Source organism: Dermochelys coriacea, chromosome 1 (assembly GCF_009764565.3).
Source record: "Dermochelys coriacea isolate rDerCor1 chromosome 1, rDerCor1.pri.v4, whole genome shotgun sequence".
Lineage (NCBI taxonomy): Eukaryota > Metazoa > Chordata > Testudines > Dermochelyidae > Dermochelys > Dermochelys coriacea.
The window spans coordinates 151,032,316-151,057,127 of NC_050068.2; the positions used below are offsets into that span (position 1 = coordinate 151,032,316).

The window sequence follows — 24,812 nt, forward strand, 5'->3', positions numbered from 1 at the left end:
CAGATGACAGAACGAGGATAATGGTCTCAAGTTGCAGTGGGGGAGGTTTAGGTTGGATATTAGGAAAAACTTTTTACTAGGAGGGTGGTGAAACACTGGAATGCGTTACCTAGGGACTAACTCCTTCCTTAGAAATTTTTATGGTCAGGCTTGACAAAGCCCTGGCTGAGATGATTTAGTTGGGGATTGGTCCTGCTTTGAGCAAAGGGTTGGACTAGATGACCTCCTGAGGTCCCTTCCAACCCTGATATTCTATTATTCTATGCCTTAAAATCCTCTGGTATTGAAGGGAAGGATGATCCAAGCATCACAGAATTATCCAGAGATGACGATGAGGACCTTAACTAAGCTGAAGCCAGATCCAGTTGCAGGACTGATGGACCCAGATGGGACTCTGAAGGCTCCGCCTGGAGGACTAACAGTCCCTGGGCTTGGGGAGGATCGACGGTCACCACTGCAGACCTGGCCAGTGATCTCGCCTTCAAGCAAGACGAAGAGGGAGACCTTCACAACTGAGGAGCATCCCACAGATTCCCTGGAGGCCAATGACCTGGATAAGGCATTGTGGCCAGTAGGCACTGGGCCCAGAGCCTCCATCCCAACTAGAAGATGAGTATCAATCCAGGTATCCGTAATGGTCTATCAGCAACCCGCGATCCAGGTTGGGCGATGAAGAGTGGAAGGATGACGACCCCAATTCTGACGTCGATGTAGCCAATTACTTCATTTTATCATTCATTTATTGTGTGATGTTATGATTAACATGCTATCTCATAATAATCATTGTATGCTAAATAGATTTAAGTTGTAGACTTTTAAAAGTATCAGAGGGGATAAGTATACATTAGATATCTAAGTAAGTGGGGCTGAAACACAAGACCTACAGGCTGAGGCCTGTAAGAGGTCAGCTTAGCCATACTAGGCCATAGATATAAGAAATGCTTGACATAAGTAACCAACCAAGGAATGTCCCTTTGCCACAGGATCATAGGAAAAACTGTGCCAATGGGTGGTATTGCAAAAAATTAATTGTAAGAGTTATTTTTTACTTACAAGATACCCAGTAGTCACATTTTTCTAACACATGTCACAACCGCAGAGTGCACCATGTGAATAAATGCTAATGAGTTATAGTCAGAATCACATTATAAAAAGAGGGTGCCCAGATTGGGAAAGTTTAGTTCCCTATTGGAAGCTCCAGCAGGAACCACCCCTCTACTGATGATCAATTGGCAAGGCAGCCATCAGACCTTAAGAATATCATTAAGGATGTAAGTATAACTACATTTGTAACTTGTGCATTAGTCTTTATAAAAAATTCTATAGGCATGGGAAATCTTAACTTTCATTGTAACTTTAATAAAACTTGTAAAACACATTAGACATTGTATTTGTAAATGTATCAGTGGTCACTATTCTTGGTCTTTATGGTGTTCCCAGAAACAAGTAGCAGGGGTGATTTTCATTCTGTTGAGCTTGAAACTGTAGTCACCAGAGCTGAACCCACGATGGCATAACACAACATTACAAAATTCACGTTAAATAAAATAAAAGGTCATACCAAGGAGTCTCAGGATCCCAGAGATAAGGGTGGAATGACACCAGAGAGAGAAAGTAACCAGTCTGACTCGTCCATCAACCAGAATGAGGCAGGAGGCAGCACTGCCAATAAAAGTGGTACCATCAGTATTGAGCTTGCCCATTCCGGAAATGGTGTTGGCCCTGAAGTCAGCAGCGGTACCAGAGTGTCTGAGGGTACTGATATCAAGGGCAGCGAAAACTGCCACAGAAGCATTTGTGGTGCCTACTGTAGCAGTGCCAAGGAGATTCCCAGTGCCGGGGTTCCCCATATGGATCCCAGTACCAGCCCTGCTTTCACAACCTGTGGAAGGGCAATATTGGGGTGCGCTGCCAAGAGACCCGAGCATCTTGTTCAATTGACAGAGCTATAGATGATGCAGCCCTGGCAAAAGTCCTGATCTAAAGGAGAGGTTGGGACCAAGAGGCAAAGGAGATCTGTACCTGCCTGATACACTGCTGAGGTGGAAACAATCGGTACTGGCATCTCCCTCATCGGTGCCACACTCAACAGATGTCCGAAGGCTGCAACTAGAGTCATCGGTACAGGATTTTGAAACTCCCTACTCAGTACCAAGGAAGAGTTAGAGGTACCCATGCCATCCTGCGCACCAGTACCAACTCCATGCCAGTTCATACTTTTCCTCAGGAAAGTGTAAGAGTCACCCCAAGACCAAGAGCAGTCTCAACTGATCTTATGCAATCTCTTCTTCAGCACAGTTGACAGGGAACGGCTCCTACATTTCTTCAAAGGGGCACCTGCTCCGGTATGTGCAGCAGCAGCACTCCCAGAACCCGAAGCACTGCATGTGGGGATCACTGTGGGGTATTGCTCCGCCACACGAAGGACAACGTTTAAACCCCCATGAAGGCATCACTGAGAAAACAAACTACTACAACTAACACCAATGGTACTACTAACTATATACAACAAGGGGAAAAAAATAAACTAGTTGAGAGGTTATGAGATTAAGAACACACAGAGCTCCGACTCAGCCACAGGCAGTACGAAGGAACTGAAGGAAGGCTGGGGTTGTGCCGCCACATGCAGCTAGGGGAGGGGCTATAGCCACGAGGTGCGAGCGCCACCCCCTACAGGTACTGCTAGGCAAATTTCTCCAGCTCCAGTGCACTGGGTGTGCAAATACCTAAGTGCAATACACGTCTGCACCTACTCAAAGAAGATTACTTTAATGCCAGCTTTTTACTGAATTTGTTTTTTTAATTAAATTCCTCTTCAAGTGAATGGTGGTATTCCTTCTTTCATTTTAATGGCAGTACAGATAAAAGTTTATTGCGCACTAAAATGGTTTATCCCTCCATAACAAGGTTTGATAAGCTGCTACTGTATCATATAAAGAGAGTTATTGAAACTAACTACTGCCCCTGCCAAGTGGCTATTTTTCAAGCCTCAAAATTCTATTGTTTTGTATTACCCTTTCCTACTAATTACTGAAAGGTTTACAAAGAAACCACATCCCAAATCACAGTTTATCTTAGAAGTAAGTAAAATGAGTCTACAAAAAAAAGGGAAGAGAGACATAGTGGAGTTACATTGATATAGCTTAAGAAACAGAATATAAAAATTCCAACCACTACCTGTCTAATTACTTAAGTATTCATACAATTCTTGCATAAAAATATTATAAATATTTACTTTTATATTTAGGGCAACCTAATACCATGTTGTAGCCTCATAAGATTTGAAAGGACAAAATGTTTAACCCTGAAAATTGAGATCATGGTAGAAATAGTGACAGGCAAATAATTAAGGTAGTGCTTATCTGCTCTTTGCCCATTCTAATTCTAAGATATATTCAGTCTTTTGTGCAACATATTATACTGCAATACAAAGTATCAGAAACTTCTAGCAGAAGTGATGGCTATTAGAAAAACCACCTTCCAGAAGCACATTGTTAAAGGCTCAAATGGTGGTCCCATAAGTTTAGACGAGATCAGGTTCAAGTCCTAAGGGGAGACAGGTTCTCTTAATTGAGAGTACAACATTTCCAGGCCTTTAAGGAATCTGATTGTCATGTCACTTGAAAAAACAGACCGTTATCCACGAGGGTGTCAAGCTGATATTGCTGCCAGGTGAACCTTGATAGAAGAAACTGCTACGCTTTGCTGTTTCAGGTACAGCAAATAGTCGCATATATGTTAGATGGATGAATGAATGCATAGGAGAAACCTGTTTGCCAAGCCCAGACCGAAAGCCATTTACATTTGGACAGGTAGGCGGCCCTGGTGGAGGGCTTTCTACTGCTTAGTAACACCTGGAAAACTTGCTCCAAACAAGCCTCTTTTCTGAGTTTTAGCCATTAAGCTTCCAGGCTGTTAAATGAAGGGAACGCAGGTTTGGGTGGAGCAGCTGACTATGGTCTTGAGTGATCAAATTCGGGTGCAACCGAAGTGAGACTAGAGTCACCACTGAGAGGTCCAGTAGAGTAGAGAACAAGTGTGGGTGGGGCCATGCTGGGCTATTATAGGTCAGGCGTGATCCCACTTGATCTTTAGAAGCACTCTGTGTAGGAGTGGGATTGGGGGAAAAACATAATAAAGCTTCCTGTCCAGGGGAGCAAGAAGGTGTCTGTGATGGAACCTGGATGTAGGGAGTATCTAACAAAAATTGGCAAGTTATACTGCAAGAAATTTAAAACAAAAAGCAATGCTAACATTTGGGGGTGGGTGGAAAGGGCAAGGGGTAGAGAAGAATCATCACATCGGCTTCCTGATCCTGAACCTTAACTGTGATCTGACTGATTTCACATCCTACACTGTAAGTTAGCATAGGACTACTAGGAAACCTAGTGAACTAGCTTTATGCAAAAGATGTGAATAAAAACTTCAGACACATTCTGTCTCCGACTTCCTTTTCTGTGTGCATGGAGGAGGGGTGGGAGTAGCATCTAGAAACTCAACAGGATTGGTGAATGTGGTAGTCCTTTCCTGGAAGCCTCCTAAAGATCTGCAAAGCAGAAAGAACAACCACCAGCTCTCTCTGATGCCATGAGGAGCCATGCAATGGGAGGAAGGACTTCCTAGCACCAGGACAGGAAGACAGGTCCTGCCCCACACCTAGGAACATTATATAGTAGAGAGGGGGTTCAAAAGAAAGATGATTTCATAGAGGTTTAGGTTCAAGACAAACTTAAGCCACCTTAAAATCCAACCAGGGTTGGGTTGTTGCCAACTGCTGCAGACCATTAGCCACACAAAACAAGCGCTGCAAGGTTCAAGCAGCCCGACAGTCAGAAATATTTCATTCTTTAAATAGACCTCTACAGGATGATTCCATTGTTTTGTACGAATTATGCATTAAAATGATGATACACTAGGTTAATAAGGAACTTTCATTCTGGAAGACTGCAAAGCACTTTACAAACCTGAATTGATAGGAGCACCATATTTCATGCGGATACTTCCTCCTATTCGACTGCAGTATCATTTAAAATACAACACCAAAAAAATCTAATGGAGATGTTTTTAAAATAACAAAACAGTTTGGATCAAAAAATAGTAGGATTTGTTTACTCAATAGAACATGTCTCAAAAGTGAATATGAGGTAGTGGAACAGAGAAAAACTGAGCAAAGTACAAGATTTTGAAATGATTTAAATCTTAAGGGCAAAGCTGAATAGCGTGGTTTGGAACTGGAATCCAGCTCAAAACAGAATGTATTTCTTCGCAAAAAGAAAAGGAGTACTTGTGGCACCTTAGAGACTAACAAATTTATTAGAGCATTGGATGAAGTGAGCTGTAGCTCACGAAAGCTTATGCTCTAATAAATTTGTTAGTCTCTAAGGTGCCACAAGTACTCCTTTTCTTTTTGCGAATACAGACTAACTGCTACTCTGCTACGGCTGCTACTCTGAAACCTGTATTTCTTCGGTTTACTTTCAAATGTGTTGGTTTATATTAGGGACTCCTTGTAATTTTTTTCCAGCTAGTTTATATCATGAGGTTTGTGTCTTACACACTTCTCCCCAACATGGAGCGTACCCTTCCTTCCCCCAAATTAACTTAATTTAAATGCATTACCTGTTTTTTTCATCATCGATGAAGAATATGTTCCTTAAAAATGACACTGGCCTAGATGACCTGAAGCTGATATGACAAGCAAGTCCTACATTTGTCCCCTCTGGTGAGACTGCAATAACTTGGCCACTTGGAAACTGCACAGAAAGGGGATTAATCCTGTCACCATCTTCAAGTTCAAGTTCTGGAATTTCAACTTGTAGTGCTGACGGCCTGTGTTAAAAATCATTAATAATGATGTTTTTTCCCAAAGGGCAACAGTAACAAAGTTGATTCACACATCTATCAAACTGCTTTTCGCAGCGCGATATATGAACCATGATCATAACAGATTTGTTTTTTAAATTATTGGTCAACTGAAACTAACTGAAAAATTCTAAGTCCTTTAACATTTAACATGCCATTTTGTCTTTTACAAATGTACTGCAATTAGTTTTCTGTAGTGACCCACTGTAACTCAGCATTCTATGGAAGAACAGTTTTTACAGACCATTGTTAAAACTAAGGCCTAAGTATTACTTTTATTTGTTTCCTTAAAAATCACCTATTGCTAAAGCTTTCCTCTATATTGATTAAATTGTATTAATGCTTACCAAATTGTTCTACTGTTCAAAGCAGCTTTTACTCTATATCTATTTGCACAAAATGGAATCTCCTGGATAGAGACATTTTGAAATACTTCCTCTGGTCACACTACTTTAGGCCCCAATCTTGCAATCACATCTATGTGAGTGGATCCCCAGACCCATATGGAGTCCTGCTGGATCTAGTTGTGCTATTATTGACAACAGTCATCCAATAAATTACTATTTCTCAACATAAATCCTAGGAAATTCACCCCACCTACATCATCTGTAGGAAAATGGATGCAAGATGTTCATTCAGGTCTCTGATACTGCAATACTTAGTCTTATAAATGTGCCGCTAACTGCACTAGAAAATGAAATTTACCATTTAACCACAGAAAAAAATGTATTACAGGCAGAGGAAGTACAAGCTTCCTAACACTTCTCATACCAGTGTGCCTCAACTCTTGCCTGGAGAGCCTACTACTAGGGAAGGGAGCAATTCAAGTTGTGCCTAACATGCTAACAATGTCATCAACTCTGGTATTAGTTTTTGATATGTTAGCACCTATCCACTGGAAACTATGGTGAGACATACAATCATTTAACACAGATAACAAAAACCTATCAGATGGTAAGTTTAACCACTATTGCTTTGAGCTGTATTTGAACCAGTGCCCTAAAATTTAAAAGCTCTGGGTAACATTACCAAGCCCTATTATTCAAAAATATTAAGCTGTACAACACTATATAATACAAAACCCATGATAAAGGACTCAGGGAGGCACCAGCTCTGGATTAATACATTTTGCTATACAGTATGGAGATTAAAGGAACGATGTTGTTTGTTTTCAAATCTTCAATTTAACAGAGTGATATTTGGAGATAAAAAATTAATAAAAAGACAATTATTAATAAATCTAATTTATAGACACTTTTAGATTAATGAATTATCAAGTTTGTTTTGTTGAAATATAATACAGTCATGCATAGATAATTAAATCATAGTACATTCAGTGTAACTCAACTGATGTGTATAACAAAATCATAACTGTTTATGAGGATTTCTAATCAATTTGCCAGAGAAAAATAACAGCGACAATGTTTTCATTTCATGACACCAAAAAAAATAGCAAGCTTATGGTCTGAATCTCAGGCTGAAGTCACTGAGAAGCTCTCATAGCTGCTGCTTTTTTCATAGTTCTGCTGTGCTTTCCAAAACAGTACAAAAAAAGTGTGACAATCTGACCTGTAATGAGGATGGACACATTTCTGGAGCACAGAGCTAGTAGAGAAATGATACATCATGAGGATAAAATGCTGTTAACTATCACTATTTCCTATTAAGTATGGCATTTTCCTCCATTGAGCAGACAGTGATATGAACACCAACCCACCCAGCAATTATCAAGTACCTCCTGCAGCGTAAAACAGAGGAAGCATGATAATTATGGTGTTTATGGCAAATTAATCTGGAATTTAAGTAAAGATTTACCTTGAGTAGTCTTTTGGAATAATATTGACATACGTCTCAGTTTTCATATCCAGAGGAACAGGCATCAATATCAAAAGCGGAGGATCAAAGTTTATTGTAGGTGACTTGACAGTACCAGATAGAGTTAATAGTTTGCACTGAGATGGCTTATCGTTAAGAAACACTGGCACTTCAGCTCCAGATGTCCCAGGATAAGCTAATGAAAAATGGAACAATCAAACAAATATACGAACATAATTAAAATAAATCATTTGAAATAACAACCTGATAAGAACTTTCTAATCAAGCATATTACTTTTGTGTTCAAAATATAGTCCAATATGAAAACAAGCTGCTGTACTACATATACTGCCTACTAAGATAAGTTAGGAAGAAAAAGAATAGTTACAAGTGACTTGTCCTGGAAACTTGGAACCCATTTTTAATATCATTTATTAGCAGGAAACTTTTTGAAATTCTGACATTTCTTCAAAATTATTGAAAAATGAAATATTTGTTGCAGTTGATGAGAAGTATATCCATTCTTAAACACCATGAAATATGAAACCAGCCTCTCTACCTGTACTGTCATGCAGTCAAAGTCCTAGATGACCTCTACGTCAACATAATAATGGGCTCCAATATCTGAAAATATAAATTCAACCTACCAGATTCCAAAGCCCTGTACTGTTTCCAACATAAAAATGCCTCTCACATCTCATCTTCAAATACACAAAAAAACTTATAGGGTGAAATTCCGACCCAACAGAAATAAATGCCAAAACTTACATTAACATCAATGAGGCCAGGATTTCATCCTATATATCTATTACATCCAAAATAATTAAATTTAAAAACCCCATTAAGTTCACAAAGTCAAACACTCATTTAGGAAATGTTATTTTTATGATTGCCTTAACTTGGCCTCATTACCTGATCAGATACTAATTTTCCACATGACCCCTGCATCAACCAGTGCACAGGTTAATTTAAGTTAATTTAAGTCTAATTTGGCAATTAGTTTTGACCAAACAAAATGAAAACAAGATTTTTGAAAATGTGGATTTGATCAAAATTGAAAATAATTTCACCTGAACAAAATTTTTCCATTTTTGTTTGTTTGGGTTTTTTTTTTGTTGTTTCATCAAGAACTTGGGTGGGGGGAAATCAGTTTCTGTTTGAAATTTAGTAATTTGGAAGGGGATTTTTCCATCTGGTTTCCAAACCAATAAATCAATTATTTACTCAATTCTACTCAGCACTTCTGCAAATCAGACCCCAGGTGACTCCAGTTGGGTATCCGGAAAATGAGGAACACGTAATGGCCAGCTGTGAAACTTATGGCTTATATGACATGCTCAGCAACATATAGCAACTCTGTGGCAAAGGCAGTGATAGAAGACAGTTCTCTAGCGCAGCATTCAACTGCCTTTTCACTGCACAGCCCTGATTCATTCCCAGAGCAGCTCCATCCTGTGTACTAAATGAGGCAGGAGTCCTGTGGGAAAAAATAACAATAGTTTGCCAAGTGCACTTGATTTCCATTCTGTTTAAAGATATCTTAATTACAGGATCACATACTAACAATAACTTAAACTTTCCTGTCCAGCATTGTCACCTCAACCATTCAAACGAACGTTTTAGAGTTTGCACAGATTTTGTATTCTCATAATTTTTCCTCCTTTAAATAGGACATTGCTTTCTCAAGATCTGAAAAAAAACTGGTCACACCCACTCGCCCTCATCCGGACACAATGATCTCATCCAGATTCTGCTTCTTTCTTAAAAGCACAACTGACCAGGACTCCAAAAAATGCTATACTGCACAACAGCACTAACCACACAAACTGAATAATGAGAGGGGTAAGATAATCATATTAAACCAGAACGCCAGTCCAATTCCAAACAATTATTCACATCAGTTAGCCGGAGAAAACTACATATCTAACATACTATGGGAAATATTTGTTATGTTAACTATACCTCTAGTGACCACAGCCAAAGCTTGTGCTACATTACCACGTAATACTCCACCAGCATTTGCTATACGATAGTCAAGTTGCTAGCTGATGTCGGAGTTTTCCTTGGGGATGTTTCATAGTGCTTACAAATTTGTCCACTTGATTTTGCCCAGAGCTGTTGGAATCCATGGAACTAACTAATTCGTCCTCTTTTTAATTCTGGACATATTTGGGGGGTGGGGGGGAAAAGAGTAATTATCCTAATTTATAAGAAAAGACCCGAGAGGCAGCACCACAGAAACACTTACTGAAATTTTAAAGAGAAAGAGTTTCCTTTCTGATTCTGCAGAACCAAAAACAGGAAACAAAATATCCAAAAAAAATACTCCAAATGCATACTACCACTGCAAACAAAGATAAATCCTTTTGTTAAGATGTAGTCACACACTTATTTCAGTCATCAGTTTCAGGAAAAGCCCATTTATAAAGCTCCTCCTTAAGCAGGTGTCTGAGTTTCTGATGGTTCTCCATGTGGGCATCATGGTGTCAAAGTTAAGGTTGTTTGGGAGAACTTAGCTGCGTATTGGCACTGATCTCCTTACATTCCTGAAGAGGATGTTTACCTAAACCAGAGCCTTATTCCTTAAATAGTTCCATTGATTTTTATATGTCTACTTAACACAAGGATGGGAAAAAAGTGGTCCCAAGTGGCTTTCCCTCATTTACATTTCTGAGATCAAACCGTTATGGTTTCTTGCCAGCCATTCTATCCCAGCCACCACTTGTGGGGCCATGCAAAGCTTTGCAAAGCACACAAACTAGTGTTTTTACATAAACCACACAAACAGATGTATTATGAACCCGAGGTGGATATTATATACACTTAACAAAACATGTTTATATAATAGGTGTTATTTTTAAATATATCTGTATTTACACATACCACCTGGGTGTTTTGTATTCTTAGACTTACCCGTTGAAGTATTTTCTCCAATCCTACTCACAACCCCCTGAAAACTTAAAAGCAAGGCACTTTTAAATGAACATTTCAGGAGAGGTTAAAAAAAAGCACTAGTACATTCTTTGAAAAATGAACAACAAATCTGGAAAATTCATTTCAATGCAGCAGTTGGTCTTAATTGCCCCAAACTTCCCATAAATTCAAAAATGATATGTATGTGAAGTTTCAGTTGCATTGAGTCTTATGTACTTTAAATTCAAAGATAAATTCAGTTTCAAATTCACTCTAACAAGAAGTCAGCTTTAACTATAACAAGGCACAACCAGTGCCCATTGATAGTATTTATAACACTACCTTAACTGCAGTAGAACATCATATGCTGGGATTTTCAAAGGGGCCTAAGGGACTTCAGATCACAAATCCCATTGAAATTAACTCCCTTGTGCCACTCTGAAAATGCCAGCCAAAGTCTAATGTCTTTAAATAAAACATCCGTCTGCCCTGAACCAGCTTTAACTGCACTGTAAGTGTCTTTTTAACTGCCTGGCTGAAAAAGTGTCCTTTGGGTTTGAAAAAAGACATACCTTCAACAGAAACGAAAATTTTCATAAAACTATTAGGAACAAAAAGACGACTTCAACTTCTCAAAGTAATAACTCCAACGAGAAAAAAAGAGTCCCCAGAAGCACAAAGTTACACACAGCTCCACTTGTTTTTGTTGAAGTCATATCAACCTCAAGCCCAGCAGGCAGCTTTCCAGTTACAAAGGCTCTGCTAGTACAGTCAGAAGCACTTCAGTGTAAGCTGCTGCTTTCCGCAAAGCAGCTACAGACTTGAGGATGAAAGTCTGTAGAGTTTCAGTACCAAAATACAAAGCGAAGTTATGATTTAAACAGAGTGCAAACTGTTAAGCAAGTTGTCACAGTCCAGGCATTCTCTCACCAACAACAGCAGTAGGTCGCAGTACAGACCATCCCTGAACCTATTTATAGCCAGGAAAATATAGTCTTCGCTTTGCTGGGTCCCCATCAAAAGCCTTTCCATTTCTGGGGCGGTTTTAGCAGAATATCACAATTTTTTATCAGCTTGAGTACGTGCTTTCTCTCCCCCCGCCCCACTAGTTACTCCTTTCTGCTTCTTCCTTTTATATCTGTTAGCTGGGCCATGTTTTTTTTCCCCCACAAGATCCAGCTGTGTCCACTCATGCGGATACTTAACCCCTAGCTGTCTGGTTCTTAAACACTGCAAATCCAATAGGTGAAGTAGGAATTTCGACCTTGGCTCTAGCTAGATTTCCCCAGTCCAACTACCCAAAGTGTCCAAATATCCAGACCAGTGGTTAAGTATTATACCACCTACAAAGGAAAAAATAAAGTTCTATTAAGGTTGCAACAGTTTCTAAAAAAGAAAAGGAGTACTTGTGGCACCTTAGAGACTAACAAATTTATTAGAGCATAAGCTTTCGTGAGCTACAGCTCACTTCATCGGATGCATTTGGTGGAAAAAACAGAGGAGAGATTTATATACACACACACAGAGAACATGAAACAATGGGTTTATCATACACACTGTAAGGAGAGTGATCACTTAAGATAAGCCATCACCAACAGCAGGGGGGGAAGGAGGAAAACCTTTCATGGTGACAAGCAGGTAGGCTAATTCCAGCAGTTAACAAGAATATCAGAGGAACAGTGGGGGGTGGGGTGGGAGGGAGAAATACCATGGGGAAATAGTTTTACTTTGTGTAATGACTCATCCATTCCCAGTCTCTATTCAAGCCTAAGTTAATTGTATCCAGTTTGCAAATTAATTCCAATTCAGCAGTCTCTCGTTGGAGTCTGTTTTTGAAGCTTTTTTGTTGAAGTATAGCCACTCTTAGGTCTGTGATCGAGTGACCAGAGAGATTGAAGTGTTCTCCAACTGGTTTTTGAATGTTATAATTCTTGACGTCTGATTTGTGTCCATTCATTCTTTTACGTAGAGACTGTCCAGTTTGGCCAATGTACATGGCAGAGGGGCATTGCTGGCACATGATGGCATATATCACATTGGTAGATGCGCAGGTGAAGGAGCCTCTGATAGTGTGGCTGATGTGATTAGGCCCTATGATGGTATCCCCTGAATAGATATGTGGACAGAGTTGGCAACGGGCTTTGTTGCAAGGATAGGTTCCTGGGTTAGTGGTTCTGTTGTGTGGTGTGTGGTTGCTGGTGAGTATTTGCTTCAGATTGGGGGGCTGTCTGTAAGCAAGGACTGGTCTGTCTCCCAAGATCTGAGAGAGCGATGGCTCGTCCTTCAGGATAGGTTGTAGATCCTTGATGATGCGTTGGAGAGGTTTTAGTTGGGGGCTGAAGGTGATGGCTAGTGGCGTTCTGTTGTTTTCTTTGTTGGGCCTGTCCTGTAGTAGGTGACTTCTGGGTACTCTTCTGGCTCTGTCAATCTGTTTCTTCACTTCAGCAGGTGGGTACTGTAGTTGTAGGAATGCATGATAGAGATCTTGTAGGTGTTTGTCTCTGTCTGAGGGGTTGGAGCAAATGCGGTTATATCGTAGCGCTTGGCTGTAGACAATGGATCGAGTGGTATGATCTGGATGAAAGCTAGAGGCATGTAGGTAGGAATAGCGGTCAGTAGGTTTCCGATATAGGGTGGTGTTTATGTGACCATCGCTTATTAGCACCGTAGTGTCCAGGAAGTGGATCTCTTGTGTGGACTGGTCCAGGCTGAGGTTGATGTTGGGATGGAAATTGTTGAAATCATGGTGGAATTCCTCAAGAGCTTCTTTTCCATGGGTCAAGATGATGAAGATGTCATCAATGTAGCGCAAGTAGAGTAGGGGCATTAGGGAACGAGAGCTGAGGAAGCGTTGTTCTAAGTCAGCCATAAAAATGTTGGCATACTGTGGGGCCATGCGGGTACCCATCGCAGTGCCGCTGATTTGAAGGTATACATTGTCACCAAATGTGAAATAGTTATGGGTCAGGACAAAGTCACAAAGTTCTGCCACCAGGTTAGCCGTGACAGTATCGGGGATACTGTTCCTGACGGCTTGTAGTCCATCTTTGTGTGGAATGTTGGTGTAGAGGGCTTCTACATCCATAGTGGCTAGGATGGTGTTTTTAGGAAGATCACCAATGGACTGTAGTTTCCTCAGGAAATCGGTGGTGTCTCGAAGATAGCTGGGAGTGCTGGTAACGAAGGGCCTGAGGAGGGAGTCTACATAGCCAGACAATCCTGCTGTCAGGGTGCCAATGCCTGAGATGATGGGGCGTCCAGGATTTCCAGGTTTATGGATCTTGGGTAGCAGATAGAATACCCCAGGTCCTGGCTCCAGGGGTGTGTCTGTGCGGATTTGTTCTTGTGCTTTTTCAGGGAGTTTCTTGAGCAAATGCTGTAGTTTCTTTTGGTAACTCTCAGTGGGATCAGAGGGTAATGGTTTGTAGAAAGTGGTGTTGGAGAGCTGCCTAGTAGCCTCTTGTTCATACTCTGACCTATTCATGATGACGACAGCACCTCCTTTGTCAGCCTTTTTGATTATGATGTCAGAGTTGTTTCTGAGGCTGTGGATGGCACTGTGTTCTGCATGGCTGAGGTTATGGGGTAAGCGATGCTGCTTTTCCACAATTTCAGCTCGTGCATGTCGGCGGAAGCAGTCTATGTAGAAATCCAGGCTGCTGTTTCGACCTTCAGGAGGAGTCCACCTAGAATCCTTCTTTTTGTAGTGTTGGCAGGAAGGTCTCTGTGGATTAATATGTTGGTCAGAGGTGTGTTGGAAATATTCCTTGAGTCTGAGACGTCGAAAATAGGATTCTAGGTCACCACAGAACTGTATCATGTTCGTGGGGGTGGAGGGGCAAAAGGAGAGGGCCCGAGATAGGACAGATTCTTCCGCTGGGCTAAGAGTATAGTTGGATAGATTAACAATATTGCTGGGTGGGTTACGGGAACCCAAAAGAAACTACAGCATTTGCTCAAGAAACTCCCTGAAAAAGCACAAGAACAAATCCGCACAGACACACCCCTGGAGCCAGGACCTGGGGTATTCTATCTGCTACCCAAGATCCATAAACCTGGAAATCCTGGACGCCCCATCATCTCAGGCATTGGCACCCTGACAGCAGGATTGTCTGGCTATGTAGACTCCCTCCTCAGGCCCTTCGTTACCAGCACTCCCAGCTATCTTCGAGACACCACCGATTTCCTGAGGAAACTACAGTCCATTGGTGATCTTCCTAAAAACACCATCCTAGCCACTATGGATGTAGAAGCCCTCTACACCAACATTCCACACAAAGATGGACTACAAGCCGTCAGGAACAGTATCCCCGATACTGTCACGGCTAACCTGGTGGCAGAACTTTGTGACTTTGTCCTGACCCATAACTATTTCACATTTGGTGACAATGTATACCTTCAAATCAGCGGCACTGCGATGGGTACCCGCATGGCCCCACAGTATGCCAACATTTTTATGGCTGACTTAGAACAACGCTTCCTCAGCTCTCGTTCCCTAATGCCCCTACTCTACTTGCGCTACATTGATGACATCTTCATCATCTGGACCCATGGAAAAGAAGCTCTTGAGGAATTCCACCATGATTTCAACAATTTCCATCCCACCATCAACCTCAGCCTGGACCAGTCCACACAAGAGATCCACTTCCTGGACACTACGGTGCTAATAAGCGATGGTCACATAAACACCACCCTATATCGGAAACCTACTGACCGCTATTCCTACCTACATGCCTCTAGCTTTCATCCAGATCATACCACTCGATCCATTGTCTACAGCCAAGCGCTACGATATAACCGCATTTGCTCCAACCCCTCAGACAGAGACAAACACCTACAAGATCTCTATCATGCATTCCTACAACTACAATACCCACCTGCTGAAGTGAAGAAACAGATTGACAGAGCCAGAAGAGTACCCAGAAGTCACCTACTACAGGACAGGCCCAACAAAGAAAACAACAGAACGCCACTAGCCATCACCTTCAGCCCCCAACTAAAACCCCTCCAACGCATCATCAAGGATCTACAACCTATCCTGAAGGACGAGCCATCGCTCTCTCAGATCTTGGGAGACAGACCAGTCCTTGCTTACAGACAGCCCCCCAATCTGAAGCAAATACTCACCAGCAACCACACACCACACAACAGAACCACTAACCCAGGAACCTATCCTTGCAACAAAGCCCGTTGCCAACTCTGTCCACATATCTATTCAGGGGATACCATCATAGGGCCTAATCACATCAGCCACACTATCAGAGGCTCCTTCACCTGCGCATCTACCAATGTGATATATGCCATCATGTGCCAGCAATGCCCCTCTGCCATGTACATTGGCCAAACTGGACAGTCTCTACGTAAAAGAATGAATGGACACAAATCAGACGTCAAGAATTATAACATTCAAAAACCAGTTGGAGAACACTTCAATCTCTCTGGTCACTCGATCACAGACCTAAGAGTGGCTATACTTCAACAAAAAAGCTTCAAAAACAGACTCCAACGAGAGACTGCTGAATTGGAATTAATTTGCAAACTGGATACAATTAACTTAGGCTTGAATAGAGACTGGGAATGGATGAGTCATTACACAAAGTAAAACTATTTCCCCATGGTATTTCTCCCTCCCACCCCACCCCCCACTGTTCCTCTGATATTCTTGTTAACTGCTGGAATTAGCCTACCTGCTTGTCACCATGAAAGGTTTTCCTCCTTCCCCCCCCTGCTGTTGGTGATGGCTTATCTTAAGTGATCACTCTCCTTACAGTGTGTATGATAAACCCATTGTTTCATGTTCTCTGTGTGTGTGTATATAAATGTCTCCTCTGTTTTTTCCACCAAATGCATCCGATGAAGTGAGCTGTAGCTCACGAAAGCTTATGCTCAATAAATTTGTTAGTCTCTAAGGTGCCACAAGTACTCCTTTTCTTTTTGCGAATACAGACTAACACGGCTGCTACTCTGAAACAGTTTCTAAGGTGAAGTTATGCAGAAATACCTGCATTTGATGTGTTTGGGAGCCTCACAAAGCACCTCAAGTGTGTGCATACAACAGTGTAACTGTATGGGGCCATCTTTCAGATTTTATATAGTAAGACTCGACTTGGGCGGGGGGGAATACTCAAAAACCTGTATCATGTTTTAATGTTGGGACAGAATGTTTCAATATCTGCATCTTCAATACCATATTGTTGCATCAATTTATGGTACTTTAACATCACATAAAAATGCAAAAACCTCACATATATCATCATGGCACAGGATCAAACAAACTGTTGAAAGAAAATTTCAGGATGTGTGGCAAACCTGCCTAAATTATTATTCCTATCTTCTATTTTTAGCCCCCAAAGAATGGTGGGAAGAAAGCAAGACCACTTTAAGCCATAACTATCAATGCAAAATAAGCCATATTAGAAGCTTTTTACTCCCAATCCCCTCTCTTATTACAGAATCAAATCACCATGTCTTCTGAATCTCTGCTGACCTAAAGCCAGGCTATCCCAATGCCCTACAATTCTTCCCTTCTACTTTAAATCAGCCTATCAACCTACTTCATTTCTACAATAGGCAGCCAACCTTTCCTCTATCCACACTCTTACCCTATTCAAAGCACAGCCATACAGTCATTCACCTTCTCCCACAATATACCATCAGACTTTTCCTCCCAAACCAACACCTCTAGCCTATCAGGCATGAACTTCCAATAATCCATTCCATAGTATAGCCAAAATTTTCAATCTTTGAGTTTAAAAATTAGGCTCTTATTATGTGCTTTTCAAAAGGGACTTGTGCTCCCAGGTAATTTAGGCCCATTTGAAAATTGCACTCCTAAATTTGTATTTAGGACCCTAAGTAGATGTGGCCTCAGAGCAGCTGAGCTAATTTGCACCAGAGGACCAGCCCAACACGAAGCACTCTTCTGGCTAGCACTGAGCACTGCACAGCTGCAGCAAATGACTGGATGTTTAAGTGAAGGACATGTGCCTTAGCTAGAGTAAGTTGTTGTTTTAGGGATGGGGGGTTGTTTTTTGTTATTGACATTCCATTTCTATTTTAAATGGAAACAAAGTAATTGAACAATTATATTCCATCACAATACTCAGAAAACATGAAGGTTTCATGGATAAGCAATCAAAATCTGAAAATGACAACACAAACACTGCATAACAATATTCTGCAATAATGAGATCAGTTATGTGCAACCTTAATTCTGCCTTTTGTGTGTATATATTACAATACAATATTTAGTTACATGATTACATAGTATTTGTTTTTTCATTTCTATTATTATTTGTTTATATTACCATAGCATCTAGGAGTCCTAGTCATGGATCAGAACCCCTACACTAGGTGCTGTATACACTTAATGAAAAGATGGTCATATACTGTGTATTCTAATGGAGGGAGAATTAAAGTTTCATGTGCAACACTAAAAGTAGTTTTGTCATTTCTGAGCGCTTAGCTTTGCAACTTTAAATGTTTTATGAATGTAGATTTTTGATGAAATGTTGTATAATTGCAGCATATGGATCTTGAACAGAAATGAGTATCAACAGAAAAAGAATATGCTACATTAAATACACAGATTCCTGAGGCAGGAAGGGGAGGTATCAAGTTGTTTTATCTCAAGGCTATGCCCTAGAAAAAGAAAAATCAATACTAAACCAATCATTTTCCCCATAAAAACTGTTATAGAGTACAAGTATTCAACTTCCTGCTGTAGCAGAAAAAAAGGAACTAGAAGTTAGAGGCTGTGACATCCATCTGCACCCTTCAGTCATATAATCAGCGAACCTCCCTGGTGTTCTTAATTCTTTTAAAAGTTGCTAATCCAATTGTGAATTTTATGACTCGGTAATGAAAATCAAGAGCATGGATCTATTGAAACTTACTTTTCTTTAAAGAATTACAATTATTATACAGGATGACATGATACAGTAACATATTCTATCCCTTTCATGCATTAGTTAATGCATTATAGATTATACAGTAATATAGGATCATTTCAGGTAAATATATATTCAGTTCTTAAGCATCTCTGTTGAACTTAGCCACTTCCATCACAATAAGGAAACCTGTTACATTACCACACCTTGTGTGAGCCATTTATCTGTTAGCTTTAAGTTAAATTTAGTGCCATAAAAATACTTTAGCACCATATCCTGTCACAGGCAGAAACTCTTCATTTTGTATTACCTTGAGATCTACTAATGACAATACATTGGGATCTGAGTTACTATAGAAAATTCTTTCCTGGGTATCTGGCTGGTGAATCTTGCCCATATGCTCAGGGTTTAGCTGATCGCCATATTTGGGGTCGGGAAGGAATCTTCCTCCAGGGCAGATTGGAGAGGCCCTGGAGGTTTTTCGCCTTCCTCTGTAGCATGGGGCATGGGTGACTTGAGGGAGGCTTCTCTGCTCCTTGAAGTCTTTGAACCATGATTTAAGGACTTCAATAGCTCAGACATGGGTGAGGTTTTTCATAGGAGTGGGTGGGTGAGATTCTGTGGCCTGCGCTGTGCAGGAGGTCGGACTAGATGATCAGAATGGTCTCTTCTGACCTTAGTATCTATGAATCTATGAAAAGTGCTCTAAGAGCTAGGTATTATTATTACTACTACAAACACAGTGGTGTGTTGAAACAAACCGGTGCAATGTACACTTTAACATAAATACTAGGGCTTGTTAATCAGTTTGTCCACTCAAACATGCCGCAATTCTACAGAATAAACCTCTGTAGGTAAAAGGCAAAGCATGCTCCTTAATAGGCTATTAAGTTAAAGTCTTCCATGTGGGTTTTGCTGTATTTATTATTCTATTTTAAGAAAGATTAAATATTGTTTCACAGAAGGCACAATACACAGGCAGACTACAAACAGTGGAATAATATTTAAAATATGGAATTATGAAGTCAATTGATTTTTAGAATGCTCTTATTGCTTATGTAAACATAAGACTTGCACATAGTAAAATGTAAACAACTTTAAATAAAAAAAAGTGCTGATCAACAATCCTTGCTGACTACGCATGAATATATACAGATACAGTATATTTTACACACACACACACAAACACACACACACTTTACTCACTAACTCACAATATTGTTTTGTATTTGTATTTTATTATTTGGTTTAGTAGTCTTCATAACAATACTATTTTATACAAGTGGCTTTTTCATAGCATAGATCATATATTAATAGAGATATTATCTTGTGAATGACCACTCCTTGCATACACAGTCATGATACCCTTGAAGCTTCTACAACAATTGCTTATGTGATCTAAATGATTTCCTAATATTACATAACAGTCCTTAATGAAATGTGGCAGCAGGAAACCAACAGGAGAGAAAGAAATGTATGTCCATCCACCCTTCTGTAGTCCACCAATCATTCAAAGGTCACAGCTTGGGAAGAACTGCCTTATATTTGTAAATATCATTAAAATATTTTTCTCTTCAATTTATTTTAGCAAGAGTAATACTGCCTTGATCATCCCCAAAATCAAACCTTGCTGATCTAATCACATGCCAGTTCAGTCATTCAAATTTTCTTCCTCTGTTAATCTATTTTCCCCGCTCAGTCTAGAAGTACAAGACCATGGGATAAGAACATAAAATAACATTTTTCTCAGAATAAAAAACAAATGAAAAATTTTATGGTTTCATATTGTAGTCTTGGGCTGATTATTTTATCATCATCATTCATTAGTGAAGACATAGATAATCTCTCAATGTGTGTGTATTAAAACTGCCTCTTTAGGAAGCAAAGTTACAGCCCTCTATTTTGTGATTTTTCTGTTATTTGAATGACAACAGGGAACAGGGTACATAACATAAAGTAGATGGCTCAGAAAGGAGAAAATCTGTAAAATAAATACAGACTCGCAATTCCTAAACCACATACAGAAGTGCTGAAAGGCAATAACCACACCAGCTTTTTATTTTCCATCCTCCCTGATTTCCATTGCCCCTTCTACTCGGTCTGCACTCCAAAACTTTGGGTCTTAGCATATTTCTCATCAGGTTTTTTTAAAAAGATGAGTCAAACAAAAGGAGATTAGTCTCTCCAACATTCAGCAGGTAAAATTACCTTCCATGTCTGCAGCTTCTACCTAGTCACACCCTCCAAGAAGATAATAATCATCTACTCCCTACTGGTATAGACATACATCAAGGGAAAATAAATACTTCAAATACATGAAGCAACTCCAGCCCCAAAGGTAGCAGCTGTTTACTCAAAGTGACAATCGAATGCAAGATAAAGTTACTTACTGTAACTGGAGGTTCTTTGAAATGTGTTGTCCCCATCTGAATTCCAAAGGTGGGTGCAGAGGTGCGCCATGCGCCAGAGCCAGAACTGTTGATAGCAGTATCTACACAGTACCTGCACATGTGTCATGCATCAGCCATGTGGTGCATGTGAGGTTTTAAGAGGCTGCACGGGTCAATGTTGCTTCAGTTCCTTCTTACTCAGCAGCAGAGGAGACCGGAGCAGAGGGGAAGGAGGGCAGGATAGAGACCACACATCTCGAAGAACTTCCAGTTACAATAAGTAACTTTCTCTTCTTCAAGTGCTGATCCCTATGTGGATTCCAAATATGGGAGAGTAGTGAGCAGCATTCAGGAAGGAGGCAAGCGTGAGGGCTCTCGGAAAGACCAAACGTCTAGGACAGCATGACCAATGGCGGACGTTGAGGGAGTGGAACGCACACTCCAGGGATGAGGCGTGAGGTTTGGGGTAGAAGACCAGGAGATATATACTTTGGCTGAGGTGAAAGGAGGAAGCCACCTTGGGGAGAAATTTGGGGTGGAGAGACAGGAAGACCTTGTCCTTATGGAAGACGGTGAAGTGGGGGGTCTGCCATCATCGCCGCCAGGTCACTGACATGATGTGCCAAGGTGATGGTCACCAGGAAGATAACCTTCATAGAGAGGTGGGCAAGGGAGCAGGAGGCAAGAGGCTCGAAAGGAGGTTTGGTGAAGGCGGAAAAGATATTAGGTTGAGGTTCCAAAGCGTGATGGGCTGTCACACAGGAGGAAAAACACTGAGGAGCCCCCAGAGAAATCTGGAGGTTATTGGATGAGTGAAGACATAGGAGCCATCCACAAGAGGAAGGAAGGCCCTGAGAGCAGCTAGGTGAACTTGGATGGAGGAGGTGCTAGGCCCAATTGGCAGAGATGGAGGAGGTAATTTAGGAGAGTAGGAATGGAGCCAGAGTTAGCTGGAATGTTATGTCGACTCGCCCAGGCCGTGAAATGATGCCATTTGGCAGAGTAACACGTGCGAGTGAAACATCATCTGCTATTGGTGAGGATGTTGCACACTGGTATAAAGCAGGTCTGGTCTACACAGGATCCCCAACCAAATACCAAGCCATGAGGTGAAGGGGGTGTGGGTTGGGGTGTTAAAGGCAGCTGCAGTCCTGCATCAGATGATTTGGAATGTTGGGGAGGGGAATGGGCGAGCAGAGACATGAAAGAGATCAGTGTAACAGTACTGGCAAGACCAGGAGGGGACTATAAGGATTATCGTTGCCCAGTCCTTATGTAGGACCTGGGGGAGGAGGGGAATGGGCAGAAGGCACAGAGTAGACATGCAGTCCAGGGAATGAGAAGGACATCACCCTGAAAGCCGGAGCCCAGGCCTCCTCGGGAGCAGCACAGGGGCAGTTTGCTGTTCTGTGGAATTGCAAAGAGGTCACGGTGAGGCATGCCCCATTGGTAGAAGAGAGACTGGAGAGTGGGGTTGTGGAGCTTCCACTTGTGGTTGGCATGGAAACAACAGCTGAGTTTGTCACAGAGTTTGCTGGTGCCCAAGAGGTGTACCGCATGCAGGGCGATTTGGTGTCAGAGGCACCAGTTCCATCAGGTGGATGGCTTCCGTGCACAGAGAGGGGGACCTGGTGCTGTCCTGTTTGTTTATATAGACACCTGCCCTCATGTTGTCTGACAGTATTTGTATATGGCAGGAATGAAGAAAGTCCAGAAAGGCTTGGCAGGCCAGATGGACTGCTCGGAGTTCAAGGATATTGATATGCATCCATGCTTCTCTCATGGACCAGAGATCCTGAACTATGCGGCTGTCGAGGAAGGGACTCATCTGTCTTATCGCTAAACAGTTTATTGTTGTCAAAGGGGAGGTCTTCCAGCATCATCTGGACCTCCTTAAGAAGACCGCTGGATTGGAGCCATAAAAGTCACAATGGAGGACAACCCTGAACGCTAAGGAGAGCGAGAGGTCTAAGGAGAGAGGTCTGCAGATTCTACTGTGGCCTGGAATATGATTTAGCTACCAGTTTGCCCTCATCCAGCATGCATTGGATATCTTGCTGTCAATCTGAAGAAAGAGTTCGGAATTCTGCAAACTCAGAATAGGAGAAAAAGTCGTATTTGGCGAGAATAGCCTGATAGCTGACAATACGGAATTGTAATCCCACTGACTAATAAACTTTTCTAACCAGCAAGTCCAGTTTCTTTGCATCGTAGTCTGGGGGTGTAGATTTGAAGTGGTGCTAGCAGGCATGTTCAGTAGCAGCACTGATTACTAGAGAATTTGGCAGGAGGTGGGTGAATAGAATACCTGTGCCGTTGGAGAGAACGGAATAGTGGCATTCTGCTCGTTTTGGTGTAGGGCACAAGAGGCTGTTGTGTGCCACACTGTCTGGGCCAACTGCAATATGGCAGAGTAAATGGGCAAAGCTGTGCGGGTGGGTTCCTGGGGTTGAAAAAGGTCTAGAAATTGATCTTGGGCATCCTGAACATCCTCCACTGGGAGGCTGAGGGCAGTAGCCATGCAACAAAGTAGGGACTGATACTGATACAAAGTAGGGTCATCCAGTGGGGGAGAGGGAAGATGGGATAAGGGCATTGTCCGGTGATGACGAAGCAGAGGTAGGGATGGGCGGTTCCAGCAGGGCAGTCGGGACCATCGGTGCTGATGGGGCTGGAGTGTCCAGGGGCTCATCCCGGTGGGTGGCCGTTTGGGTAGGAGATGTGCAGTGCAGGCAACGTATACAGCAATGATGGTAGGTGTCCCATGAGGGCCAATACAGCCACAAGTAGCGGGTCGCCATGGGTGGGCAGTGCCTGTGGGTACCAAAACCAAGGATCGGCCGTATGACCATACTCTGGAGGGTAGGAGCGGTGCTGAGGGTCAGGACTGTAGGAGCGAACAGGGGAGAGAGCTGTGTCCGGGTCAGAAGACCAGTCAGACTCCAACTGCTCCGGGAACAGAGGAGCCAACGGTGCAGATGGGACTGGTGGTACCAGGCGTGGTGCAGGAGGAGGGTTGACCAAGAGAAGAGGTTCAGTCATCATCAGAGCCAGCAGAGAGTGACAGAGGACAAAGGGTTCATTGGTCGGGGAAGGGAGCCTGGAGCCCGGTGGTGGTCCGAAACATGGTGGAGTACCGGTGATGGGTAACATAAGCTCCGCCATCAGCGTGAGAGATGATAAACAGCCTGGAGTGCATGTGACCAGGTGCAACGAGCCTGAAGGTCCCAGCGGAGTTGACAGAGCCGGGAGCGAAGTAAAGGGTCCCTGTGCCTGCATAGAAGGGGCCGGTCAAGAGCAGTGGCATTTAGAGGATGCTCTGTTCGCACTTTCTTCGAATCTGGTGCTGAAGTTGAAGTCAGACCGTCAGCTGTAGTGCACGACTTCTCGCCCATATGGTCCAGCTCAGGGAGGAAAAGCTGCGCTTTGTGGTGGTCCTGGTCGGGGATCCACTCTTATACCCATGCTTCTTGTACATATGGTGGGGGTTTCATGGGTACAGGTGGTGCCACATGGGAGTGGTCTGGTGAGGCGCTCACTGTTTGTGATGGACATCACTCCAGTTGTTTCATCGGAGCCAGGTTTTGCTGTGCACATGGGTGCATTTCCTCCCCATTAAGAAATTTCAGAGTCGAAGCTCGCAAGCTGCTCAGATCCGCAATGGAAAGGAGCAGCAAATGGAGCAGCGGGAAACTTTGTGGGCTTCACCCAGACAATACAGGCAGCGGGTGTGCTCGTCGCTCACTGAGAAGGAACGAGGGTTTTAAAACCAGCTTGACGGGACATAATCCTTGGACCAGTGAGGGTAGAGAAGCCCCTGAAGGCTAACGTCCAACGAACAACTGAACTAACGACGGACGAAGAATGGACAACTAACTAAAAACAAGGAGAACTATATACAGTGAATAAAAGCTATATACGATGACTAAGAGCACAGAGGAAC

The 24,812-nt window shown here is 42.1% G+C and overlaps 1 protein-coding gene across 1 annotated transcript in view; it reads right to left on the reverse strand.

Annotated features, from left to right (window-relative positions):
* CFAP47 (cilia and flagella associated protein 47) overlaps positions 1 to 24,812 on the reverse strand; it is a 638,800-nt gene that overhangs the window by 499,285 nt on the left and 114,703 nt on the right. The window contains exons 25-26 of the mRNA XM_043505538.1: positions 7,678 to 7,873; positions 5,620 to 5,829 (exon numbers count right to left, since the gene is read on the reverse strand). Of these exons, the coding sequence (XP_043361473.1) occupies positions 5,620 to 5,829; positions 7,678 to 7,873 (406 nt within the window). The remainder of the gene's footprint in view (positions 1 to 5,619; positions 5,830 to 7,677; positions 7,874 to 24,812) is intronic.